At 35.9% G+C, this 20,660-nt stretch overlaps 1 protein-coding gene across 4 annotated transcripts in view; it reads right to left on the bottom strand.

The window, feature by feature from the left end:
• LOC131164586 (pre-mRNA-processing protein 40A-like) overlaps positions 1-20,331 on the bottom strand; it is a 145,233-nt gene extending 124,902 nt beyond the window's left edge. For 2 of the 4 annotated variants that reach the window (XR_009139286.1, XM_058121882.1), the window contains exons 1-6: positions 20,105-20,327; positions 14,799-14,861; positions 13,746-13,814; positions 13,314-13,649; positions 13,036-13,227; positions 12,790-12,863 (exon numbers count right to left, since the gene is read on the bottom strand). Coding sequence is in view for 3 of the 4 variants with exons in the window: in XM_058121882.1 (XP_057977865.1) it covers positions 12,790-12,863; positions 13,036-13,227; positions 13,314-13,649; positions 13,746-13,814; positions 14,799-14,831 (704 nt within the window). In the remaining variant the exon portion in view is untranslated. Of the gene's footprint in view, positions 1-12,789; positions 12,864-13,035; positions 13,228-13,313; positions 13,650-13,745; positions 13,815-14,798; positions 14,862-20,104 lie in introns of all 4 variants that reach the window. The other 2 variants (XM_058121884.1, XM_058121883.1) reach the window with 2 other exon arrangements.
• Between the last annotated feature and the right edge of the window lie 329 nt (positions 20,332-20,660).

Below are 20,660 nucleotides of genomic sequence, written 5' to 3'. Positions count from 1 at the left end.
TGATGGTCCAATTGACTAAGAGTCAAAGGAGGTTCCATGGTGTATGTTGTTTGCAAATAATATTGTATTAATTGACGAAACTAGGGACGGAGTAGACGCTGAAGTAGAATTATGGAGAGAAACTTTGGAATCTAGAGGCTTTAGGATAAGTAGAAATAAAACAGAATATATGAAATGTAATTTTAGTAATGATAGAAGGAATATTTGAGACAAAGTTAAACTTGATGATGAAGAAATAAATAGCACTTGTAGATTTCGATACCTTGGATCTATCATGCAAGCTAAAGGAGAAATTGAAGATGATGTAATGCATAGAATTAAAGCAAGTTGGGTAAAATGGAGAAGTGCTTCAAGTGTGCTCTGTGATCGTAGAATACCCTTAAAATTGAAAGGGAAGTTTTATAGGACAGCTATAAGACCGGCTATGCTATATGGATGGGAATGTTGGGCGACGAAGAAACATAATATCCAAAAAGTAAAAGTTGCCGAGATGAGAATGCTTAGATGAATGAGTGGTATACCATTGAAAAATAAATTAAGGAATGAACATATTTGTGGTAAGTTAGGTGTAACTCCTATAAAAGATAAGGGAGGGACGACTCAGATGGTATGAACACTTGCAACGTAGGCCACATAGTGCACCTATGAGGAAGAGTGACTTAGTTACTGCGAGGGAGAGTAGGAAGGGTAGGAGTAGACCTAAAATAACTTGGGAGGAGATAGTGAGTAAGGATTTAATATCCTTGAATCTATCAAAAGAAATGGTCCATGATTGCATAAATTGGCGGAAAAGGATCCATATAGCCAACCCCACTTAGTGGGGCTAAGGCTTGGTTTTGTTGTTGTTGTTGTTGTTTAGGTAAGACTTCATTGGAGCTATTGGTGCCTCGCCTGTTTAGATGATTTATTAATCACAATGGATCAATAACAGTGTCTTTCTCATATGCAGTGTGGGGGTCTCTTACTTGGGATTTCCAATTCTTTAGGAGGATCAATGAAACAGACATTGATGAGCTTACTTCTTTGCTGAGCATGTTGGATTCTTTCATTCCTCAAAATAGAGAAGATGCCCAGGTCTAGTTAGGGGATTCTTTGGGTTCCTTATCTTCTAAATCTTTGTATCTTTCAAGACCTATAATCCCTTGTCCTTTTCCATTGTATCATGTCATTTGGAAGGCTAAGGTCCCTTTTAAGGTTCAAACTTTCACTTGGACTCTATTGCTTAACGAGATTAACACAAATGACTCGTTACAGGTCAAGAGGCCCTATAAGGCACTTAGCTAGATATTTGCATGTTGTGCCATGAACCCAATGAGACCAATACACACCTTTTATTATGTTGAATAATTGGGTAAAATGGAAGATCTAACCTCAATGATAGGTCTCCCCCTCTATTTATAATATATGTCAAGTTCAATACCAATGGCCATAATACCACTACAAACTCACACTTGTTAATGTAACTCTAAAACATAGTAATAACAATGCTAAACAACTAAATAACCACCATGGTCTTAAATTTCCACGAAATTGTCGAAATTTCTGGTTTTTGTCACCCTCAAAATCAAAATGGTAGTTGATTTCCATTTACATGATTTTCATCAAAATCTTAACAAATCATCCAAAATTCAGCAAAATCTAGAAAATTTAGCAAAACATGTCGAAATTTTATTTTCCTCAGAATTCGAATGAGAGATTTGGGAGTGAAGTGAAACTTCTCTCTTAATTTATTTTTTTGTATCAAAACAAAATATTATACCAGGACTTTTGAAATTATACAAAAAAATAAACTTACAACAACATTTTATTTAACCATTCATGTCTAAATTATCATTATTGTATAATGAATAATATTTAAATGATTTATGAATTTCATTTGTATTAGCTGAATATGTTAATGCACATTATCTTAAAAATATGTTTGATACACATATTATATTACAACCTTTCCACCTCATACACAACATAGACGTATTTAACTGGTAATATATTTGTCCTAAAACTTACATTAATTTTTCTGTTAACTATTTCTATGTTTTCATAAAGAATTCCATGTTTTACTACTAATTTCTGTTATTTTTTCAAATCGGAAATTTCTATTGAAATTACAGTATTTTTAGGGCTTCGAATTTTGAGTCAAAATTGAAATTTAAGACTAACACTCCCCCTCAAGCTGGAGCATATATATCATATGCTCCTAGGTTGTTATAAATGAATTTCACACGAGTACCTCGCAAGGCTTTAGTGAATAAATCAGCAAGCTAAAATTCAGACTTCACATAAGTGGTTGTAATAAGCTTCTTTGTACAAGTTTCTCCTGAATAAAGTGGCAATCAACTTCAATGCGCTTTGTCCGCTCATGGAAGACCAAGTTGGGAGCAATATGAATAGAACCTTGATTATCACACATTAACTCCATAAGTTGAGAATAGAAAACCTAGTTTTTTCAACATGTTCTTAAACCAAACAAGTTCACATATAGTGTGCACCATAGCCCTATACTCTAACTCAGCACTTGACCTAGCCATCATAGTTTGTTTCTTTCTTTTTCCAAGACACCAGATTACCACCAACAAATATATAGTAGCCGCTTGTAGATCTTTGGTTGGAAGGCAACCCGGCCCAATCTCCATTTGTATATCCCTGAATAAGAGTATGGCCCCGATCCTGATATAAGAGACCTCTCAATGGTTCATCTTTGAGATATCTCAAAATGCAAATTATTATATCCCAGTGACTTGTTCTAAGGTAATCAAGAAATCTGACTCACAACACTTGTTGCGAAGGATATATATGGTCAAGTGACTGTAAGATAATTCAACTTTCCAACAAATCTTCAGTACTATCCTGGGTTAGGCAACAAATCAACGGCAGTAACTTACTAAGTTACTATTGGGATCCATAGGTGTATCAACAAGTTTGGATCACAATAGCCCCATCTCATCTAAAAGATCAAGAACATAACTCCTCTGAGACAAGACTGTTCCACAAGATCTTGATACTTTTATACCAAAGAAAAACTTCAATGGTCCCAAACCCTTTGTATGAGACTTAGTCTAGAGGAAATGCTTTAGGCTTTGAATACCTTGATCATCATCACTAGTAATCACAATATCATCCGCATAAACTATAAGCAGAATAGTATGGCAAAAAAATACAAAATGACTACACACCGTTGAAGGCCAAACTCAACTACTACAATACTGAAGCGACCAAACCATGCCCTTGGAGACTGTTTTAAACCATATAATGACTTCTTGAGTCGACACACTAGGCCTGGCTCCCCTAAGCAACAAACACAAGTGGTTGCTCCATATAGACCTCCTCGTAAAGATCACCATGTAGGAAAGCATTCTTCACGTCTAACAGGTGTAAAGGCCAATGATACATCATGGTTAAGGAGATGAACAAACGTACTAAGGCAAGTTTGGCTATAGGAGAGAACGTGTCTAAATAGTCCAAGTCATACACCAGAGTATATCTTTGGCAATGAAGAAGGACTTCAATCGAGCCAAGGAACCATCTGGATCAACCTTCACAGTGTACACCCAACGACAAGCAACCACAGACTTATCAAGAGAAAGACGTACTAAGTCCCAAGTATCATTATCCTATAGAGCACACATCTCTTCTAGCATTGCATTCCTCCACCCAAAATGGGTCAAGGCTTCAAAATTGGATTTTGATAGAGCAGTAAAAGAAAAATTACAAACAAAACAAAAATATGAGGGTGACAAGAAATCATAACAAACAATTAGAGATTGGATGTTGGCTAAAACTACGTTTTCCTTTTCAAACAACAATGGGCGGATGAACATCTTGGGAAATAAGATCATCTAACAAGGGAACCAAAGGCGTAGAAGTGGAAGCCAAAGAAGGCTCTCCTCCCTTGAGTGTTCGTTTGTATACTTGCAAATTGAGATAATCCAAGCAACGAGAAGGACTCAAACTGGATGAAGATGTTGGAGGATTGGGTATAGATATTAGGTTAGGATCTAGAAGACAGGCTGAGGAAGAGACTCATTAAGGTCAACAGAACTCAAGGAATAAAAGTAGTATGGTGTAGACTCAAAGAAGGTGACATCAACAAAGACAAAGAATAGATGTAAAGTAGGGCTATAACATTGATATCCATTTTGAGTATAGGAATACCCTAGAAGAATGCATTTGATATTGCAAGGATCCAACTTATCCATTCTTGGAGTTAAATGATGGACAAAAGACACATAACCAAATATATGAAGAGGAAGGGAGAACAAAGGAGCCTTAGGGAAGGTAACTTAATATGAGATTTTACCACCAAGGACAAAGGATGGCATTTTATTAATGAGAGCGCAAGCAGCGAGCACAGCATAAATTTTGGGGACATTCATTTGATACAATACGGTACAAGTGACTTCGAGAATATGTCTATTTTTCCATTCTGCAACTCTATTTTGTTGTGGAGTGTTGGCACAAGAAGACTGATGGATCATACCAAAATTAGTCATATAGGTACTAAATTGGATATTGAAGTACTCCTTAGCATTATCACTACGAAGTATCTTGACTTGCATATTGATTACGCCTTAAATTGCGTAATTAGGTATCTTAATTCATGCATTATGAATTATATTTTTAATTAAATGCCTAATTACGCTCAATATTTTAACATTGTGCTTCATTCATAATATTTGGGTTTTATTGAGTAATTTATGAATTTTTGGTATTTTTTATCGCAGGGCAACTATTGGAAGCTAAAAACCGATGGTACTTCATAATATGTGCGTAACTTTCTCGTCTGAGCTCCGATCAAGACAATTCAAAATGCTGTGGAAAGCTGAGGAAATTATCTACAACTTTCATGTTTCGAGCTTTGAAAGATACGGGCTCTAGGACGGTCAAACTCGGGCTTGTTCTCTGGGAGACAGAAACTAAAATGGAAGAAACAAGAAACAAAAAGAAAAAAAATTAAAATATTTTGATTTGACCCGGTCATGCAGCCGGGTCCTTCTTGTGGCACTGGGCGTGTAGGGTTGGGGGGCTCCCTTTATATCCTTTTTTTTCTTCTTCTCTTGGATACACACAGCACCCACACCCCTCTTCTCTTCACTCTCCCTCTTTTTCTCTCCTTTTTTTCCTTCCTCTCTCTCCCTTACTTCTCTACCTCTGCGTGTTCTGCTGCTACCCGAGACCCCTATGGCCACTGCTGCTGTGTTTTTCCTCTTCCCCTTGCCGAACTCTCCTCTCTTCTCTCTCACTCTTGATCTACTTTTCTCTTCCTCTCCCTTTCCTTTGCTGCCTTGCACTGCTGCTTCCCTTCTCTGTTGCTGCCCGTGAGCGCCCAGCCCCTGCCCTCTGCTGCTGTGCTGAAGGAAGACTCCCACGGCCTGCTGCTGCTCCCAAAGCTCCCCTGCTGCCGATCCCTGTTCCCTTGCTGCTGAAGAGAGACCCGAAGGCTTCTCCCTTGCTGCTGTGTGGCTGCTCACAGCCAGCTGCAGCTGCTCCAACAAACGGCCAGCACACCTCTTCCTTCTCCCTCTCTTTCTCTTTCTTTCTCTTTTTCCTTTCCTCTTTGTTGCTTTAGTTCTTTTCTTTGCCATTACTTTTAGAGAATTGAAAATTGTTTTTTTTTTTTTCTTTGGTAGAATTTTATTTTAAGTTTTAATTTTTAAAGTTTGTTTGGGTGTTATTATTGAAGCTATTTAGTTTCTTTCCCTCTTAATCGATATTAGTATTCAATTTAATTTTTGCTTGAGTTAATTTTTATTTATTTAAGGTTCGGTTTGGCTTCTTGAAAGAAGAAAAAAAAGGAATAAAATACAAAAAGAAAAAAATATATTTTTAGGAATAAAATTTGTCGTTTTTGTTTTAGACTTAAATTGTGTTGGATTCTCTTTAGATTAAGTTTAGTTAATTAAAATCCGAATTTTTATCGTATTTAGTTTATTGTTTAGTTGTTAAAGCTTTAATTTTGGTTCAAGTTCTTGTTTGCGTTAAAGTTTTGATTTTGGTTTAAATTCTTGATTGTGTTACAAATTTGGTTTTGTTTGAGTTTGTGTTTGATTGAGTTTTTTTTAATTGCACGCTTAAGCTACGTAGGAAAGTTATCGTCTTTAGGTTTTCCTTGTCCGAAGTTCAACATAGGATTTAATTCTTACCTGGTTAATTAAATATAGGGTCGTTTCTCGTTGTAATTTAATTTAGTGCGTGTTAGGATTTAGAATTTATATTGCGCATTCTTTTAATTCGTAAAAAAAAGAAAATCTCAACCAATCCCAGAAAACCCGAATCTGAATTGTGTTCAGTAAACCTTTTGTTTATTATTTTCTAATTGGAATTACGTAAAATTTAGAATTAAACTGCATTCCCTGAGGAGACGATCTGGCCTTTGGGCTAAATATTACACGACTGAACTCCTATACTTGGAATAGCTTCTGAGCTACTCATTTTTCGAGTGAGTCACATATCAAACTAAGTCTTTATTCAAGAATAGAAGGCACAAAAGATATTAAACAACTCGGAACAATCTTTCATTAAATACAACCAAGTCATCCTGCAATAGTCATCTACAAATGTAACAAAGTACCGAAACCCCAATTTTGACATGACACGACTAGAACCCCAAACTTCAGAATGGACGAGCATGAATGAACTATCAGCTCGTTTGTTGACTTGAGAAGCAAAGGGAACACGATGATGTTTTGCCAACTAACAAGACTCGTACTCAAGACTAGACACGGAACTTGATTATGCGCTTAAATTGCGTAATTAAGTGTTTTAATTCATGCATTACGAATTATATTTTTAATTAAATGTCTAATTACTCTTAATATTTTAACATTGTGTCCTATTTATAATATTTGGGTTTTATTGAGTAATTTATGAATTTTTGGTATTTTTTTATTACAAGGCGATTATTGGAAGCTAAAAACTGACGTTACTTCGTAATCTGTGCATAACTCTCTCATCCGACCTCCGATTCAAATGATTCAGGATGCTGTAGAAAGATAAGAAAATGCTCTACAATTTTCATGTTTTGCGTTTTGAGAAATACTAACTGCATCAAGGTCGAAATCGGATGTGAAGTTACCATATGCTGTTTTATGGACTATTTCAACATTACTTCGTAATCTGGGCGTAACTTTCTCATCCGAGCTTCGATCGAGACGATTCAAAATTCTAGGGAAAGTTGAGAAAGAGCTCTACAACTCTTGTGTTTCGAGCTTTGAGAGATACGGACATTTACTAGGTCAAAATCGAGCTAGAAAGTACAGAACCGACCATGTGTTAACAAAAGAAAAGAAAGAAAAAAAAAAAAAAAAAGGAGACTCAAATGGGCTGGGCTCCATGGTGATGTGACCACGTAAGGCAGCCCTTCCATGCGCTGCAAAGAGCCGATTTGGGGGATTTTGAATGGGAATTGGTCATTTAATGTAAAGGGTATATTATTATATTGGTTGGGAGGTTTTTTTTTTGGGAGAGTTTTAGGTATGGTTTTCTTTAGTTTTTCTTTAGTTATTTTTGGAAGGCAGCAGCAGCTGGGGCTGGAGGAGGCCTGCACAACAACATCACTCTCAACTCAAGGCCAACCAATTTTTTTTCTCTCTCTCTCTTCTCTCTCTTCTCCCTTACTCTCTCATCTCTCTCTTTCTTTGAACTCAATTTTGTTAAAATTAATTTTATTGTAAAGTTTTTAATTTATTTAAAGTTTGGATTAATTTTTGTTTAAAAATTGTTTGTTTAATTTAAGAACTTTCTTTTTACTAGATAAATTTCTGTTTAAATCTCTCTCTCTCTCTCTTGCATTTAAATTCTTGTTTGAGCATTATTATTGTTAATTTCAAATTGTCTTCTTATTTAAAGTTTTTATAGGGATTTAATTATTTTCTTCAGTGTTTTTATTATTAAAGTTGGTGTTTTTATTTAGAGTGTATTCTTGCAGGGTTTACTTATTTCGTTATTCTGGTATTTAAATCTAGTATTTAAATAGTTATTTTGCGCGTGTTTAATTTTTAGTTAGGATTTAAATTTCATTACAAAATCTCAAAAATCTCAGGAAACTGAATTTGAACTATGTTCAATAAATTTTTCTTTTCTTAATTTCTTTTAGAATTACACGAGTTTCGAATGAAAATGCATTTTCTGAGGAGACGATCTGGCCCTTGGGCTAATTATTACACGACTGAACTCAGACTTGGGATAACTTCCGAGCTGCTCATTTTTCCGAGTGAGTCAGAACTCAAGGTAGGAACTAGCTATTTTAATTTGTCCAAGGATGGATGGGTAAGGCGAATATGGATTTGAAGCGATGTAGCAGCGGTTGTGCAAGCAATGGGAGAAGAGAGCAACTCAAAGTAGTAAAGTCCACCAACTTCACATCCTGTACCAATTGTCATTCTCGTCTTCAAATCCTAAATAATCACAGAATTAGGAAAGAAAGTTATAAAGCAATTTAGCGCCTTTGTAAGCTTACTAACATAAGATTGAATGGGGACTTAGGAATGTATAAAACAAAAGAAAGAGAGATGGAGGGAGTAGGATTTATTGTTCCTATCCCTTTAACTGTACTTGTGGACCCATCCACAAGGGTAACTTGAGGTAGATTTTTAGAATATTGGAGAGCAGAAAAGAAGTTAGTTACACCTATCACATGGTCAGTAGCAGCAGAGTTGATAATCCAAGGACCAGTGGGAGAGATACCAGATGGCATACAAACTACAGGATTACCCTTCTAAGCAAAAGATGCAATGTGATAAGAAGCTTGTTGGGATGTTTGATATTGTAGGAACCTTGAATACACTTCCTCCGAGATAGTTATGATACACTATTCACCTAAACAATGCCTGATGATGGAAACACACTTTTGGGAATGGAGGACGCCATCCCAACACACACACAACCTCGACACAGCAGCAAATCCGATTTACACAACAAACAAAATGCTCTTGGGATTCCAAAAGTTAACTTCTGGACCAACTAAAACATTCACAAGTGAATTTTCAAACCAACCACAAGGTTGTTAGAATCAGGGTCCTATATAGGATCGTTGTAAGGGGGTCTGTAGGATTGGATCATATGATCGGATCGTGCATCGTAATATTTTACTTACAATGCAAAATAAATTAAAATTTTATATATTTGGCAATTTATGACAACTCTCAATGAAATAATCCTAAAAACTTGCTAGTAAGTTTAAGAAATTTTTTCAAAAATAATTCAGAAATGTAGCTAGCTTCCTAGCTAGCATCTAACAGTTTTTTCCTTCAACCATTTTGACCCTAAAAAAAAATCTAAATAGGAACTACAAAGTGCTCCGCAAAGGGCATACTGTTGCTAGCTTATTTATTTAATAATTATAATTAAAAAGAAAAGCCAAATGAATGAAGAGAAGAAGGAAGAAAAAATTGCAAATCTTAATTCATGAACTGATGTAAATTTCTCAGTTTCTAAGGTTTTGTCATCAGACCATAAGAAAAAGAAGGAGAAAGAAAAAAAGAAGGGAGGAAGAGGAAGAACTTTTTGTTATTCGCAAAGAAAAGATGAGGAAAAAGAAAGCTATATGTTCTCTGCTTAGGAAAAAAGATAGGTTTCTAGCTTGTCAATAATAAGAGGGAAAAAAAAATAAAAGAGAAGAAAGTAAAAAGAACTACAAAGATAATACATAACTGTTACAGGCCTGCAACTTTAAACTCTTAGCCTGACTATGCAACTCCCTATTAGTTGAAGCTTTCTACTGATCTCAAAGCTCTCAACTGACCTCTACTGTTGCTGGAAGAAGGAACAGTCCAAGCCTACAAATAGACAACCTAGGATCTGCCTATCAAGAAGTCTAAGCTCTCAAAGAGCTTTCAATTTTGAAGGAAGAGAGCTTTCAAGAGATGCTCAACTGCTCTCTTGAGTTGGATTGAAAAAATCCTAGAACACGCTCATTATGTTGCCCTAATTTTGATGCATCTGGGCCAACTAGATCAAATTTTGATTCTATTGCAAAAGTAAAGTGTTTAGGGCAATAAAAATATATATATTAGGCCTTTTTCTTTAAAATCCTAAATAGAAAAAATCCATATCCCATTGCAAGAGTAGGATCAGTAGGATCGCAAGTAGGATCACGATCCTAAAATCCTAACGATTCAGATAAGATCCTTCTGGGATCCTACTTTATTAAGATTCTACTTCAGATCTAGATCAATTAGGCAAGTATGGGTCAAAGGATCATAGAATCACACAATATGGATCAGGATTTTGATAATCATGACCAATCGAACCAAACACAAATGAGTCAACTGTTGATTCAACCACAAACGAGTCATCAACAACTGGACATAGCACTGCCACAACCCTACAAAATCAATGCATAAATGCGGCCACTGCTCCAAGAGACTTAAACAACTGGACATAGCCCTGCCACAACCCTACAAAATCAATGTATAAATGCCGCCTCTGCTCCAAGAGACCTAAACACATCCCCAAGAAGCCAACATACATCTGTAACAGTAACCAACTACCTCTATACAGTAGAACATCTGAAGTATACATTGAACAACATCCTCCTGGAACTCATGGACACCATCCCAGGACACAATGCTCGACAACTGGAGCAAACCACAAGCACACAATGAACAAGAAAGATAAAAAACACAGCAAAATCACTGTGTGAGGCCGTAATTACTGACCAACAGCTTCAGGCATTAGCAAGCAAACATTCCTGGAATGCCGCACATGAACAACTAAAAAGGGTGATACCTTTGGACAAAAAAGATGACAAACAACTTGGTATTATGGTGGGAGGAAGGATTCAATACATTGGGGAAGAAATCAGAGCAAAATGGCTGCTCAAAACTGTCTTATGCACCAGCGTGTGGGGTCGGCACTGCCGGATTTCTGCCGGCGCATAGGGGGCATGGAGGATCCTCCGGCTATGAAATTTTGAGGGCTGACAGATCAGCAAGTTCTGTGGCTTGCTATGTTGTTAGTTTTGCAAAATATGAGGTATTTCTTTAGGTGTTGAAGAGGACAACAGCATCCAGGATTTTTCCAGCAACTGCAGTATTCTCTGGCGACTGCAATATTCTGAAGCTGCTCCTGGACTTTGGAAACACTGATGACCCTTCTGCTGCAGCAGGTTGCGTGGTATTATGATATTTAGGGTTTGATTTAGCAGCAGTTATGCAATTAGGGTTTAGCCAGGATCTTGCTCTAATACCATGTTGAATAATTGGGTAAAATGGAAAACCTAACCTTAATGATAGGTCTCTCCCTCTATTTATAATATCTGTCAAGTACAATACCAATGACCATAATACCCTTACTGACTCACACTTATTAACATAACTCTTAACACATAATAATAATGCTAAATGACTAAATAACCACTAACATATTCAATGTCAGGTGGCGAGGAATATTTGAGATGCTCTTTTCTCCAGTTTTAACGAAATGTGGGTGGCTCGGCACGGTGTGTACAAATTCTTACTAGTGAAATATAAAGGTTTAGGGAAGAGTACGAGAGGGAGGACTTTTGGTTTTGCAATCTTCTGGATGCTGTGGCTTGAGAGGAATGCAAGGATACTTAAAGCTTAATCGACCTCTCCTGCCCAGCGGTAGGATAGGGTTAATTTCTTTGCTTCTTTTCAGGGCACATTCTTTTGGGTTTTTGGAGGGATGTCGCTGTCTGATCTTCGAAGAGATTAGCGGGCAGCACTTTGTAATCAGCTAGTTCGTGGAGGATGCCTTATCCTCATTCTTCTGTACTTATGCTTTTTTTTATTAAAGGATTATTGTTATCTAAAATGATGGGATCAAAGTAATGTCATAATAGAAGCAAGGTTCTTTCATAATTGGAGCAAGGTTCTATCAAGATTCTGGGTAAGAAGTGCCAAATCAAGGTTATATCAGAACAGTTTCTTCTAAAATAACCAGTCACAACCAACTACAACCCCATATTCTGATATCAAAAGCACAAGTTAAAAAATGTCACAATATCAACCACCCCAAGGAATTACACATCAATGTGCTCAATTTAATGAATTTATCCAACCAAGAATAATTTTTAGGTAGGCGTTCACTATCTTGGACAAACAATAGGAAACACCTATTTTTCATGTGGGACAAGTCTCGCAGGGGGTAACGCTTGCCATATACTGTTAAGGAAACTTTCATTGAATTTTCACAAAAAGGTGATCTAGGATGTATGGACTTAACAAGCACTACCACCCAAAAAAAAGTTTGTTTCTCTTTTCACACCTTAAATATTTTTTCTCATGGTCTTAGGTGGTCATGCATATGATGGATTTACAAACAGAGAATGTCACACCAAAAGCAAAGCACTTTCATTTAAGGTAAATACTAAGAGCTCATCAAAAGCAAAGCCCTCCCTTAGATGGAATATGATGAGAACTCGCCTTGGTTTCAAGTTCAAATTTGCACACTACTTGAATTTACCTCCTTTTGTTCATTTAATTTCCTGAGTTATTTTATATGTTTTTCTATGAGCCAACAACATCCCCCTCACCCTTTCTATACCTTTTATTTTCTCAATAAATCAAAGGCAAATCGAAGAGCAACATCTAAACCACATGAATGTATTTTATCAATAAAAAGTAAAGATGATATACAATAAATAAATCAAAATCTGCAGCACATCCACTCTTATACAATGCATTTTTAATGTCTATCAACAATAGCTATAATTGTTTATCCACTTCTGTCAAAAAAAAAAAATGCGATATAAGATAATGTAAACAACAACCGGATCAAAGCATAGGAAAATAAGGAAGCTAGGATCACCAGAACCAATAAGAATTATACCTTCTCCCATCAGATGCATGCTCTAACCAATCTGATGGTGCTTGTGCAACAACATTAGGCTGAACACTTGGTGCCTGGAGAGAAAAAAAGGGTAAAATAAAATACTCTACAAAGATCTCTGTAAATTTAAAACAAAATAGCAGATGGACAGAAACAACATTCATACATACATACATACACACACATATACAGAGAGAGAGAGAGAGAGAGTAATAAAATGAAGACAAAAGAAAAAGAAATTCTCACTGGAATAGTGGAAGTGGCAACTAAAAAGTGTTCATCACTATGCTGCACAGGAGCAACAGAAGCCTGCTTTTCAGATGACAACTTAGACTGTTCCCTAGTTGGAATACTGGGCACCTGGCTTAGAAGTACTGGCGGATGCTGGGTAGCAACATTAGAATTTAACTGTGGTAGACCATAAGAAGATGGTGCAAACTGAAAACAAGCATTTATACGAAGTTAAATGCTGACAAGTTAACACAAAAGCCAAAGAAGCTAATGAGTGCACTAATATGTATTACAGTATATGATGAAGAAATATGCAATCCCAAGCCACCAAAACCATGACTATAGCTGCTTAAAGTCTGAACATTTTGCTGGGGCTGTGGTAATCCAGATGTAATAGGCCTGCTTGACTGAACATTAGACATTAAAATTGTCTGTGATGGTGGTGGCACATGACCTAGCTGACCAGGTCTGGCAGGCAACTGCTGCATTGGCTGAGAAAACTGAAATTGTGGAGTTTGTGAAGGCAATCCTCTATTTGTTGCAGGAACGCCTTGGTCAACAGTATTAAATTGCTGGGAAGCCACTGGAATAAGTGGCTGCGATGGCTGTGTCAGACTCGCAGGTTGAAACTACAGCAAATGTTGATAAATGAAGTTAGTTTTCGATTTTTAAATTAAAAGAGATGTAGAGGTGTTAAACAAATTCAAAAAGAACAGGTATGTTACTTGAGCAGAAAGGGGAGCAAAGAAACTTCGAGGAGGCTCCAGGGATCCAACTACTGGAGGCCGAAGAGGCTTTCCAAATAAAAAGAATGGAAATAATCAGAATGAGGCAAGTAAATAGATTAGCATATATGTGTTTGCTAAAGAAATGACAAAAGCAAAACCATTTTACCTCATAATATCTGAACCACACACCTAAGGCAAAATTTGAGTTGACAAAAATTTTTAAAATTCAAAAATATTTTTTTAAATGATATTTAAATAATATGAAAAAAAATTTAAAGAAAGGTTTGATACTTCGCTGTTTTCATCTCATACAATTAATCATCCTGTTTGCTATATAATGAAAGCATTGTCAAAATAAAAATTAATTTTGGACATTTTTTTCTTAATCATTCAAGGAAAGTTGTGAATGGGACAAACAACCTACTTGCACTGTATCTCAAAAGTCCCAATGACAGAAGCAAACAGCAATAAATTTCTATAATGCACAATATTTTGTATTTAACAATACAAAAACAAGGAATGCCGGCCCCCAACCCTAAAAAAAATAAATAAGAAAAAAAGAAAAGAAAAACAGAAAGCAACATAAAAATAAAGGAAAGCAAACACTAAAGAAATAAAAATAAAATAAAATATTAAAAATAGATCATTGCTGAAGTAGAATAAAGATTCCAAGATAATTCTTTAGAATGCATCAACCATGCATACAGAGGATCAATTTAAAAAACCTAAAAGCTAAATATTGAGGAATAAGAAGGCCTTAATTTGGTTCCTGCATAAGGAATATTTCTAGCATGTAAGGCAAGCTCAAATACACAAGGCAAAAGACCCAAAAGCACTTTAACTTTTGAGAGGCTAAGCTTTGCTTTATACATGAACATCAACTCTAAATAATGTTCCACAAGAAAATATCTTCGTTGCCAACTTTGATCAAAGATTACTTTATAAGCAGCACAAGCCAATTGAAACTATGATCATGCAGAATATCTCCTTTGCAGAGCTACAACATCTATGAATATAAACACCGACTAAATTCTTCCTTTGATATTATACCTGTACACCAGAAAACTGAGGCTCATTGGCCATTGCAGCAAAGAAGGATGCCTCTGAAACCAACTACAAAACCAAAGAACATTCCTTGCATATTAGAGGTCTCCAAAATAGCATGCCAAAATGCAGGCATAAATTAAAAGCTAGTTGTGGACCTCATCCCCACCATTGAGGCCCACTAAAAATTTTCAACCTTTGTTTTCGTTTATATTGAAGCCTTTAAAATAAGGAAATTATGAATTTTGGAAAATATTAATTCTACGAAACTTTCTTCTTTATTAAAAATCAATGTTTTTTTGAGAATTTAAGGGCAAGCCTTGACCCAGTAGTAACCGGTAAGGGCATAAATCTGAAGTTTCAACTCACTGAATCAGCCTCTCCAAATAGAGATAAGACTACATAGTACATGCATTATTCCCTCCTTAGACCCCTCATATGACATAGAAGCCTTGTGCAGTCGATGTCGTCTTTCTGAGTACATTAGCGTTAAAAATAGCCATCCGTCATTTAAAATGCTAGGTGATAGGACCCTAGAATGGGCCATCACCTCTAACTTATTTAGTTTGAATAGAGGTAACCATTAACGTGTATTTTGGAAGGACATCACTTCTAGGTAATATGGTAGGAAGTAGGAACCCTAATTGCAGAACCCTACCACTAACAATCATATTAGCAAAGCGATAGGAATCCTATTTAATTAAAAGAAGCCACCATCTTGTTGTTTGGTAAAAATAAGAAAAAAGGAAAAAAAAATCATTTTTAACTTTATTATTTAGAAAGTCATCTTATCAGAAGTTCAAATTTTGATATTTAATTTGCCATTTCAATCTTCTTTGTGGGAAGTTGGTATTGTTAACCCTATGCAAAATAAGAAGAATACTCACAATCAGCTAGGGAATTTATTAAATTAAACTAAATATCCAATCCAATCATAAATAGCCATCCACTCAAAGGTCGCAATTCACCTGAATATGCAAATAAACTCAACTCAAGATGTAAACAACTTTGTATACATTTGCCACGTGCTCCATTATTAGGCTAGTCCAGCACATGTTTTAAAGGAAAATAATAATTGAAAAAACAACAAATAACAAATATGTTATTTTCCTAAGGGCCTCCATGAAGAGAGAGTAATGTGATCTCTTTATACTACATTGTGGAATAGTATAGAACCATATAGAACCATGGGTCAGTTGTCATGTAATGTTCTGTCTAGGATCTGGGAAGATCAAAAGGAGCATGGTTTTAAATTTTTTACATCTTCTTCTCACTTTCGTTTGTTCCCCCCTTTCATAGATCATTCTCAATATACTATGTGGCAAGAAGGGGAAAAGATTATAATGAGGATGATAATGACACAAAATTTACTACTTCTATTTAAATAGTCACAAGATATGCATTAATTAACAATTTGAAAACACTAACTTGTTAGGAAAATATTTTATTTTGGCAATATTAGCAATTTGATATTTATGTTCTATATTTTCAACTTCAACCTTCTTTTCTTTTCTAGTTATTGTATATTTGTATTATTCATATGTCTTATGTGTCTAAAAGATTAATGGAGTGTATAATGTATTTTGTCTTATTAATTAATTTATCACCTACAAGAATTTGTCACGCATAAGAATAATGAGAAAGTATAAAAACACACACACACATAACTTTTTTGTCAATAGTGGCTTAAAACAAACGTAAATTTCTTACCCTTACCAAACAACATACTTAGTTGAACTAAAGGATCCAAAATACAAAAACTCTTTCTAAGGGTTAAAAGCTTAAAACATGCAAATACACTAATATGCACGAGGTTGTGTGAGCTTGAACTGTTACACCTGCTTCCCATTTTGTAACATCCACTACTCCCGCTTCTCGTTACACCTTTAAAACCATGAGATGGAGATGTATTCTAGTGATAATAACACCACTTGAACCTATCAAGATGATAGAAGCTTACAAGAATAACATTCTAAAACATGCAAATTTTTTTGTGAATTAAATATGTCCTAGCTCATTTTCTTCAATGCTTATAAGATGACCAAACAACTTGATAACTTCAATGTACTTAAATTTTTACCCAGACAAAGGGTAACCTTGAACTTGTTTGTGCACAAATCCCTTCATTGGCTGAAACTTTCTCTCCTCTTCATAGAGCAACATTGACAAAACACACTTGGGAGTTCAGTCAGATAGATTTGGATCTGCAATTATGTGTGGTGGTCGTGATGATTGAGGTGGCGCCTGGTGGTCATGGTGATTGCAACCAAGGTGCTAATAGTAGTACTATAGAGGACGTCGTGGAGGCTGTTTTGAGATGGGAATGATGCACCATAGCTGGCTGTGGATGTGGTACTGAACGAGGCCCTTCAGTGGACATGGAAACTATGGCGGAGGTCGAGGAGTTAGTCATGGAGATCATGTTTGTACTGACTGTGGCATGATGGCCAAATTTATAATTATTGTTGGATATTCTAGGACTATTCAGCTGCTTTTGCTAGTTGTAATGAAGTAGGTGCAGTTTCATGTTTGATCTCTAGCTCCCAAGGCCATATCCAATAACAGCCAAGTGACTATTTCCGGATACAAGTACCCCAAATTCTTGGAAGCTCCATCTTCATCTATCGCTATACTTGCCAAGTCATGTACAGGAAATCCTGCAAGTATATTATCCTCTTCAGCAGTATGAATTTTGGACTCAGAAGCTTCAAATCATATGATCAGATATTCCACCAGGTTGGGGAATGAGGGTGGGAAGCAAAGTCAATCAAGAAGTCATGAGCTTTCGCAGTGAGCTTACACCCAAAAAAATTGACAACTCCACATACCTAAGTTGAAGAAAGATAGTATTGTCAATGGAAACAATGCATACAAGGAAACATGTTAATTCCGTACGTGTCAATCTAGCACCATCTAATTGCCACTATTCACTAATATAACATATATTTATTATCAATAATATTTCTCCTTACTTTGCATTATAGATTAAAATTGTTTTGGCTCCTCACCAGCATTTGAAATCTTAAATACAGCTACACTTTTCCATTTCTTGAAAGAGGGTATGTGTGAAAGAGAAGGAGTGTTCTTCTGTCTCCCTTACAAGGTGGCTGTTTTCTTTTAATTGATGCTTCGTACCTACTCCATCCTTTGCACATGAAAAGGGGAAAATATGGGGAAGTGTGGCGCATTTATTGAACATTTCCCCTTTTCATCCATCATTTCTACCCATATCTTCACTAGTATAGACATTTTCCGTGATGCCCAATCTACTAGCAGGCTGAGCAAGCGTTGAACATCCATTTCATGATCTGTATGTCAGATCATCAGCATCTTTGAAAGATCGATGCCCAACAGCTTCTCATCTCATAACCTAGTCCCTGAATTCAGGAATTATGGTTTGCAAACTAGTCCCTTTCTTTGGCAAACTTGGAGCCCATTTTTTAAAACTTGTTTTTTGGGAGGAAAAAAGCTTTTTGTTATTCTAAATGAAAAAATAAGGTGGCAACTCTACCCTTTTCATCAAACTCTTCACCGTTTTGAGAATCTAAGAAAGGCTTCAGTCTAAACCCAAAGTTCTCAGAATATATACCCTTTTGATTCATGGATACAGTGGCAGATTTTTTTCTCCTTCTATTTTTTTGTTAATTAATTTTCACTTTGGATGCACAAAGAGTGCCTCGGCCCTTCCTCAGAATTTGTGAATGGATTTCAATTGCTTATAGGGGGAAAAAATAACTAGAAAAAAAAAAAAAAGCAAAACAAAAAAAACGTATACCTCCATGTCTTGCAACCACATACATCTACCCCCCAAAATCCCAATACCAAGACAAATATTTTAAGGTATGAACCATCCATATTCATAAAGGAATCTTCAGACTTCATAAGAGGAATCCTTGCTCCAAAAATCATGCACTAACAAAAACCAAATAATCAAGTCCCAACAATTAAATAGTTAGAGGAGGTCCCCTAAACACTAAAAGGTACAAGAAAAATCATCCTATCGCTGCAATAAATTAAATAAGAAATTTTGTGCTATTTGGACATTCTTAGTGTTTGCTTATTAGATTTAGCTCTGTTTCAATGACTGAACATGGGAAGTGGTTCATCTATGGGTTGGAAGGAAACCCTTGCGAGCTTAATTAGTTAAATAACCTTGAAAATTATGCATGATGCGCACAGCTTTGGTTGTGTAGCATATACAGGAGGATAGGATTAAAACATTGACGCCTATGTATTTCTTGCATAATTTTTCAGCATCCCAACAAAAAACACAGCCTAGGCTTCCACCTCCCATCACAGTCTAGCCACATATCTTCCTCGTATAATTGATAACAGCCATTACTCCTGCTCAAACTGTTTCTAATAACAGCTGTGAGAGTATGCCTTCAAAAAAAAAAAAGTAGATTTCATAATGATATTCCTGCTAAAATTGTCTCAGTATTTACGTACAGAACCTTGGATATCGTCTCTCGAGTGTCAGATTACACTTACTGTAGGAGCATCTTTTTAAGAACTGGTATTTAAATTTATAAAAAATATTTTATTTTATTTTTAAAAAAAGCAGAAGAAAGAGGAAAATTTCCAAAAAACTTGCATTTTGGCTCAGAATTGAACTTCCTCATCCAAGACATTTACTCCAGAAATGGATCTCCGTGAAACAGCTAGACAGTACCAAAGCTCCCTGTGGATCACCCAGACAAAACCAAAGCTGAGGAGGAAGAACAAAACTCTAGTAATTTCTTCAACATTATTGGTTTCAATATGATAAGGAATTTCTTCAACCAAAAACAAAAGTTGCCTTATGGTCGTGGAAGGCTTGCATTTTCTCAAGTACCAAAAGACATAATTTCAACAGTCAACAATACGTCATTTTGTAAAACCAAACCTCCAGAAAAGTTGTATCAGAAATAAAGCAACCACATTCCATAGCAGGAAGAATGTTCCAATTCCACTAATTTTCCGCTTCTCACATGACAGAATTTAAATTCCCAACATCCCAAATTCCACAAAAACCAACTCAGAGTAAAAGCAAAACTTCCAAGTCCCAAATCAAATCCGATTCCTCGCAACCAAACACAACCCCAAACAATTCCACACCCATGTTATCATCAAACAAACTCAATTCAAATCTTTAGCCACCAAAAACTCTAACTCAAAGCCCTAGAAAACAATATCCATGCTCCAGCTTAACCGTAACCGCGCAGTTAATATCACAATCAATGGAGTAAAAGGCAGGGGCATTAGCAAGAACAATGGAATTGGAAAGGTTTTCTGTAGAATTATGAGTTGGGGCGTAGAAAAACAAAACTTACCAATCTTGTGGGTGCTTGGAAGGAGAGAAACGGCGGCGGGACCTGCAGCTAGCGCAAGACAGTGACTGGATGCGCTGCTGATTCTGCAGCAGACAAGACCCGGCACCGACCGGAAGACTAAAAGGGAATCATGTGAGAAGGAAGAGGGAGCACGTTTAGGATTGCCTTTGTGTCCGGGGGGCCGACTGCCCTCGTCATGTTCACTGCTTTATCTGTGGCGGTTATATTCTCAGCCTGGGCAACGTGACATTATTAGACCAAACAAAAAACATCAATGCATTAACTATGTTTGAGTGTTTGAAATTTAAATTTGCCTGCAATTAAAGAGTACACAAATTTATTTTTTAATAAAATAAAATAAAATTTGACTAGAATATGTATAATAAATATTAATTTAAGATCTTCAAAGTCAACTTTAATTTTTTTTCATAATTTTTTCAAACATTATTCTATTATATTTTCAAATATTACAAATTTATTAACAAATTAAGGTGGCGTTTAATATATAAAAATTAATAGAATATATAATAATAGAATTTAATAATGATATAGCATA

The sequence above is a fragment of the Malania oleifera genome, chromosome 9 (assembly GCF_029873635.1).
Source record: "Malania oleifera isolate guangnan ecotype guangnan chromosome 9, ASM2987363v1, whole genome shotgun sequence".
NCBI lineage: Eukaryota > Viridiplantae > Streptophyta > Magnoliopsida > Santalales > Ximeniaceae > Malania > Malania oleifera.
The sequence above is the reverse complement of the archived record's forward strand: the minus strand, read 5'-3'. Positions and strand labels throughout refer to the sequence as shown.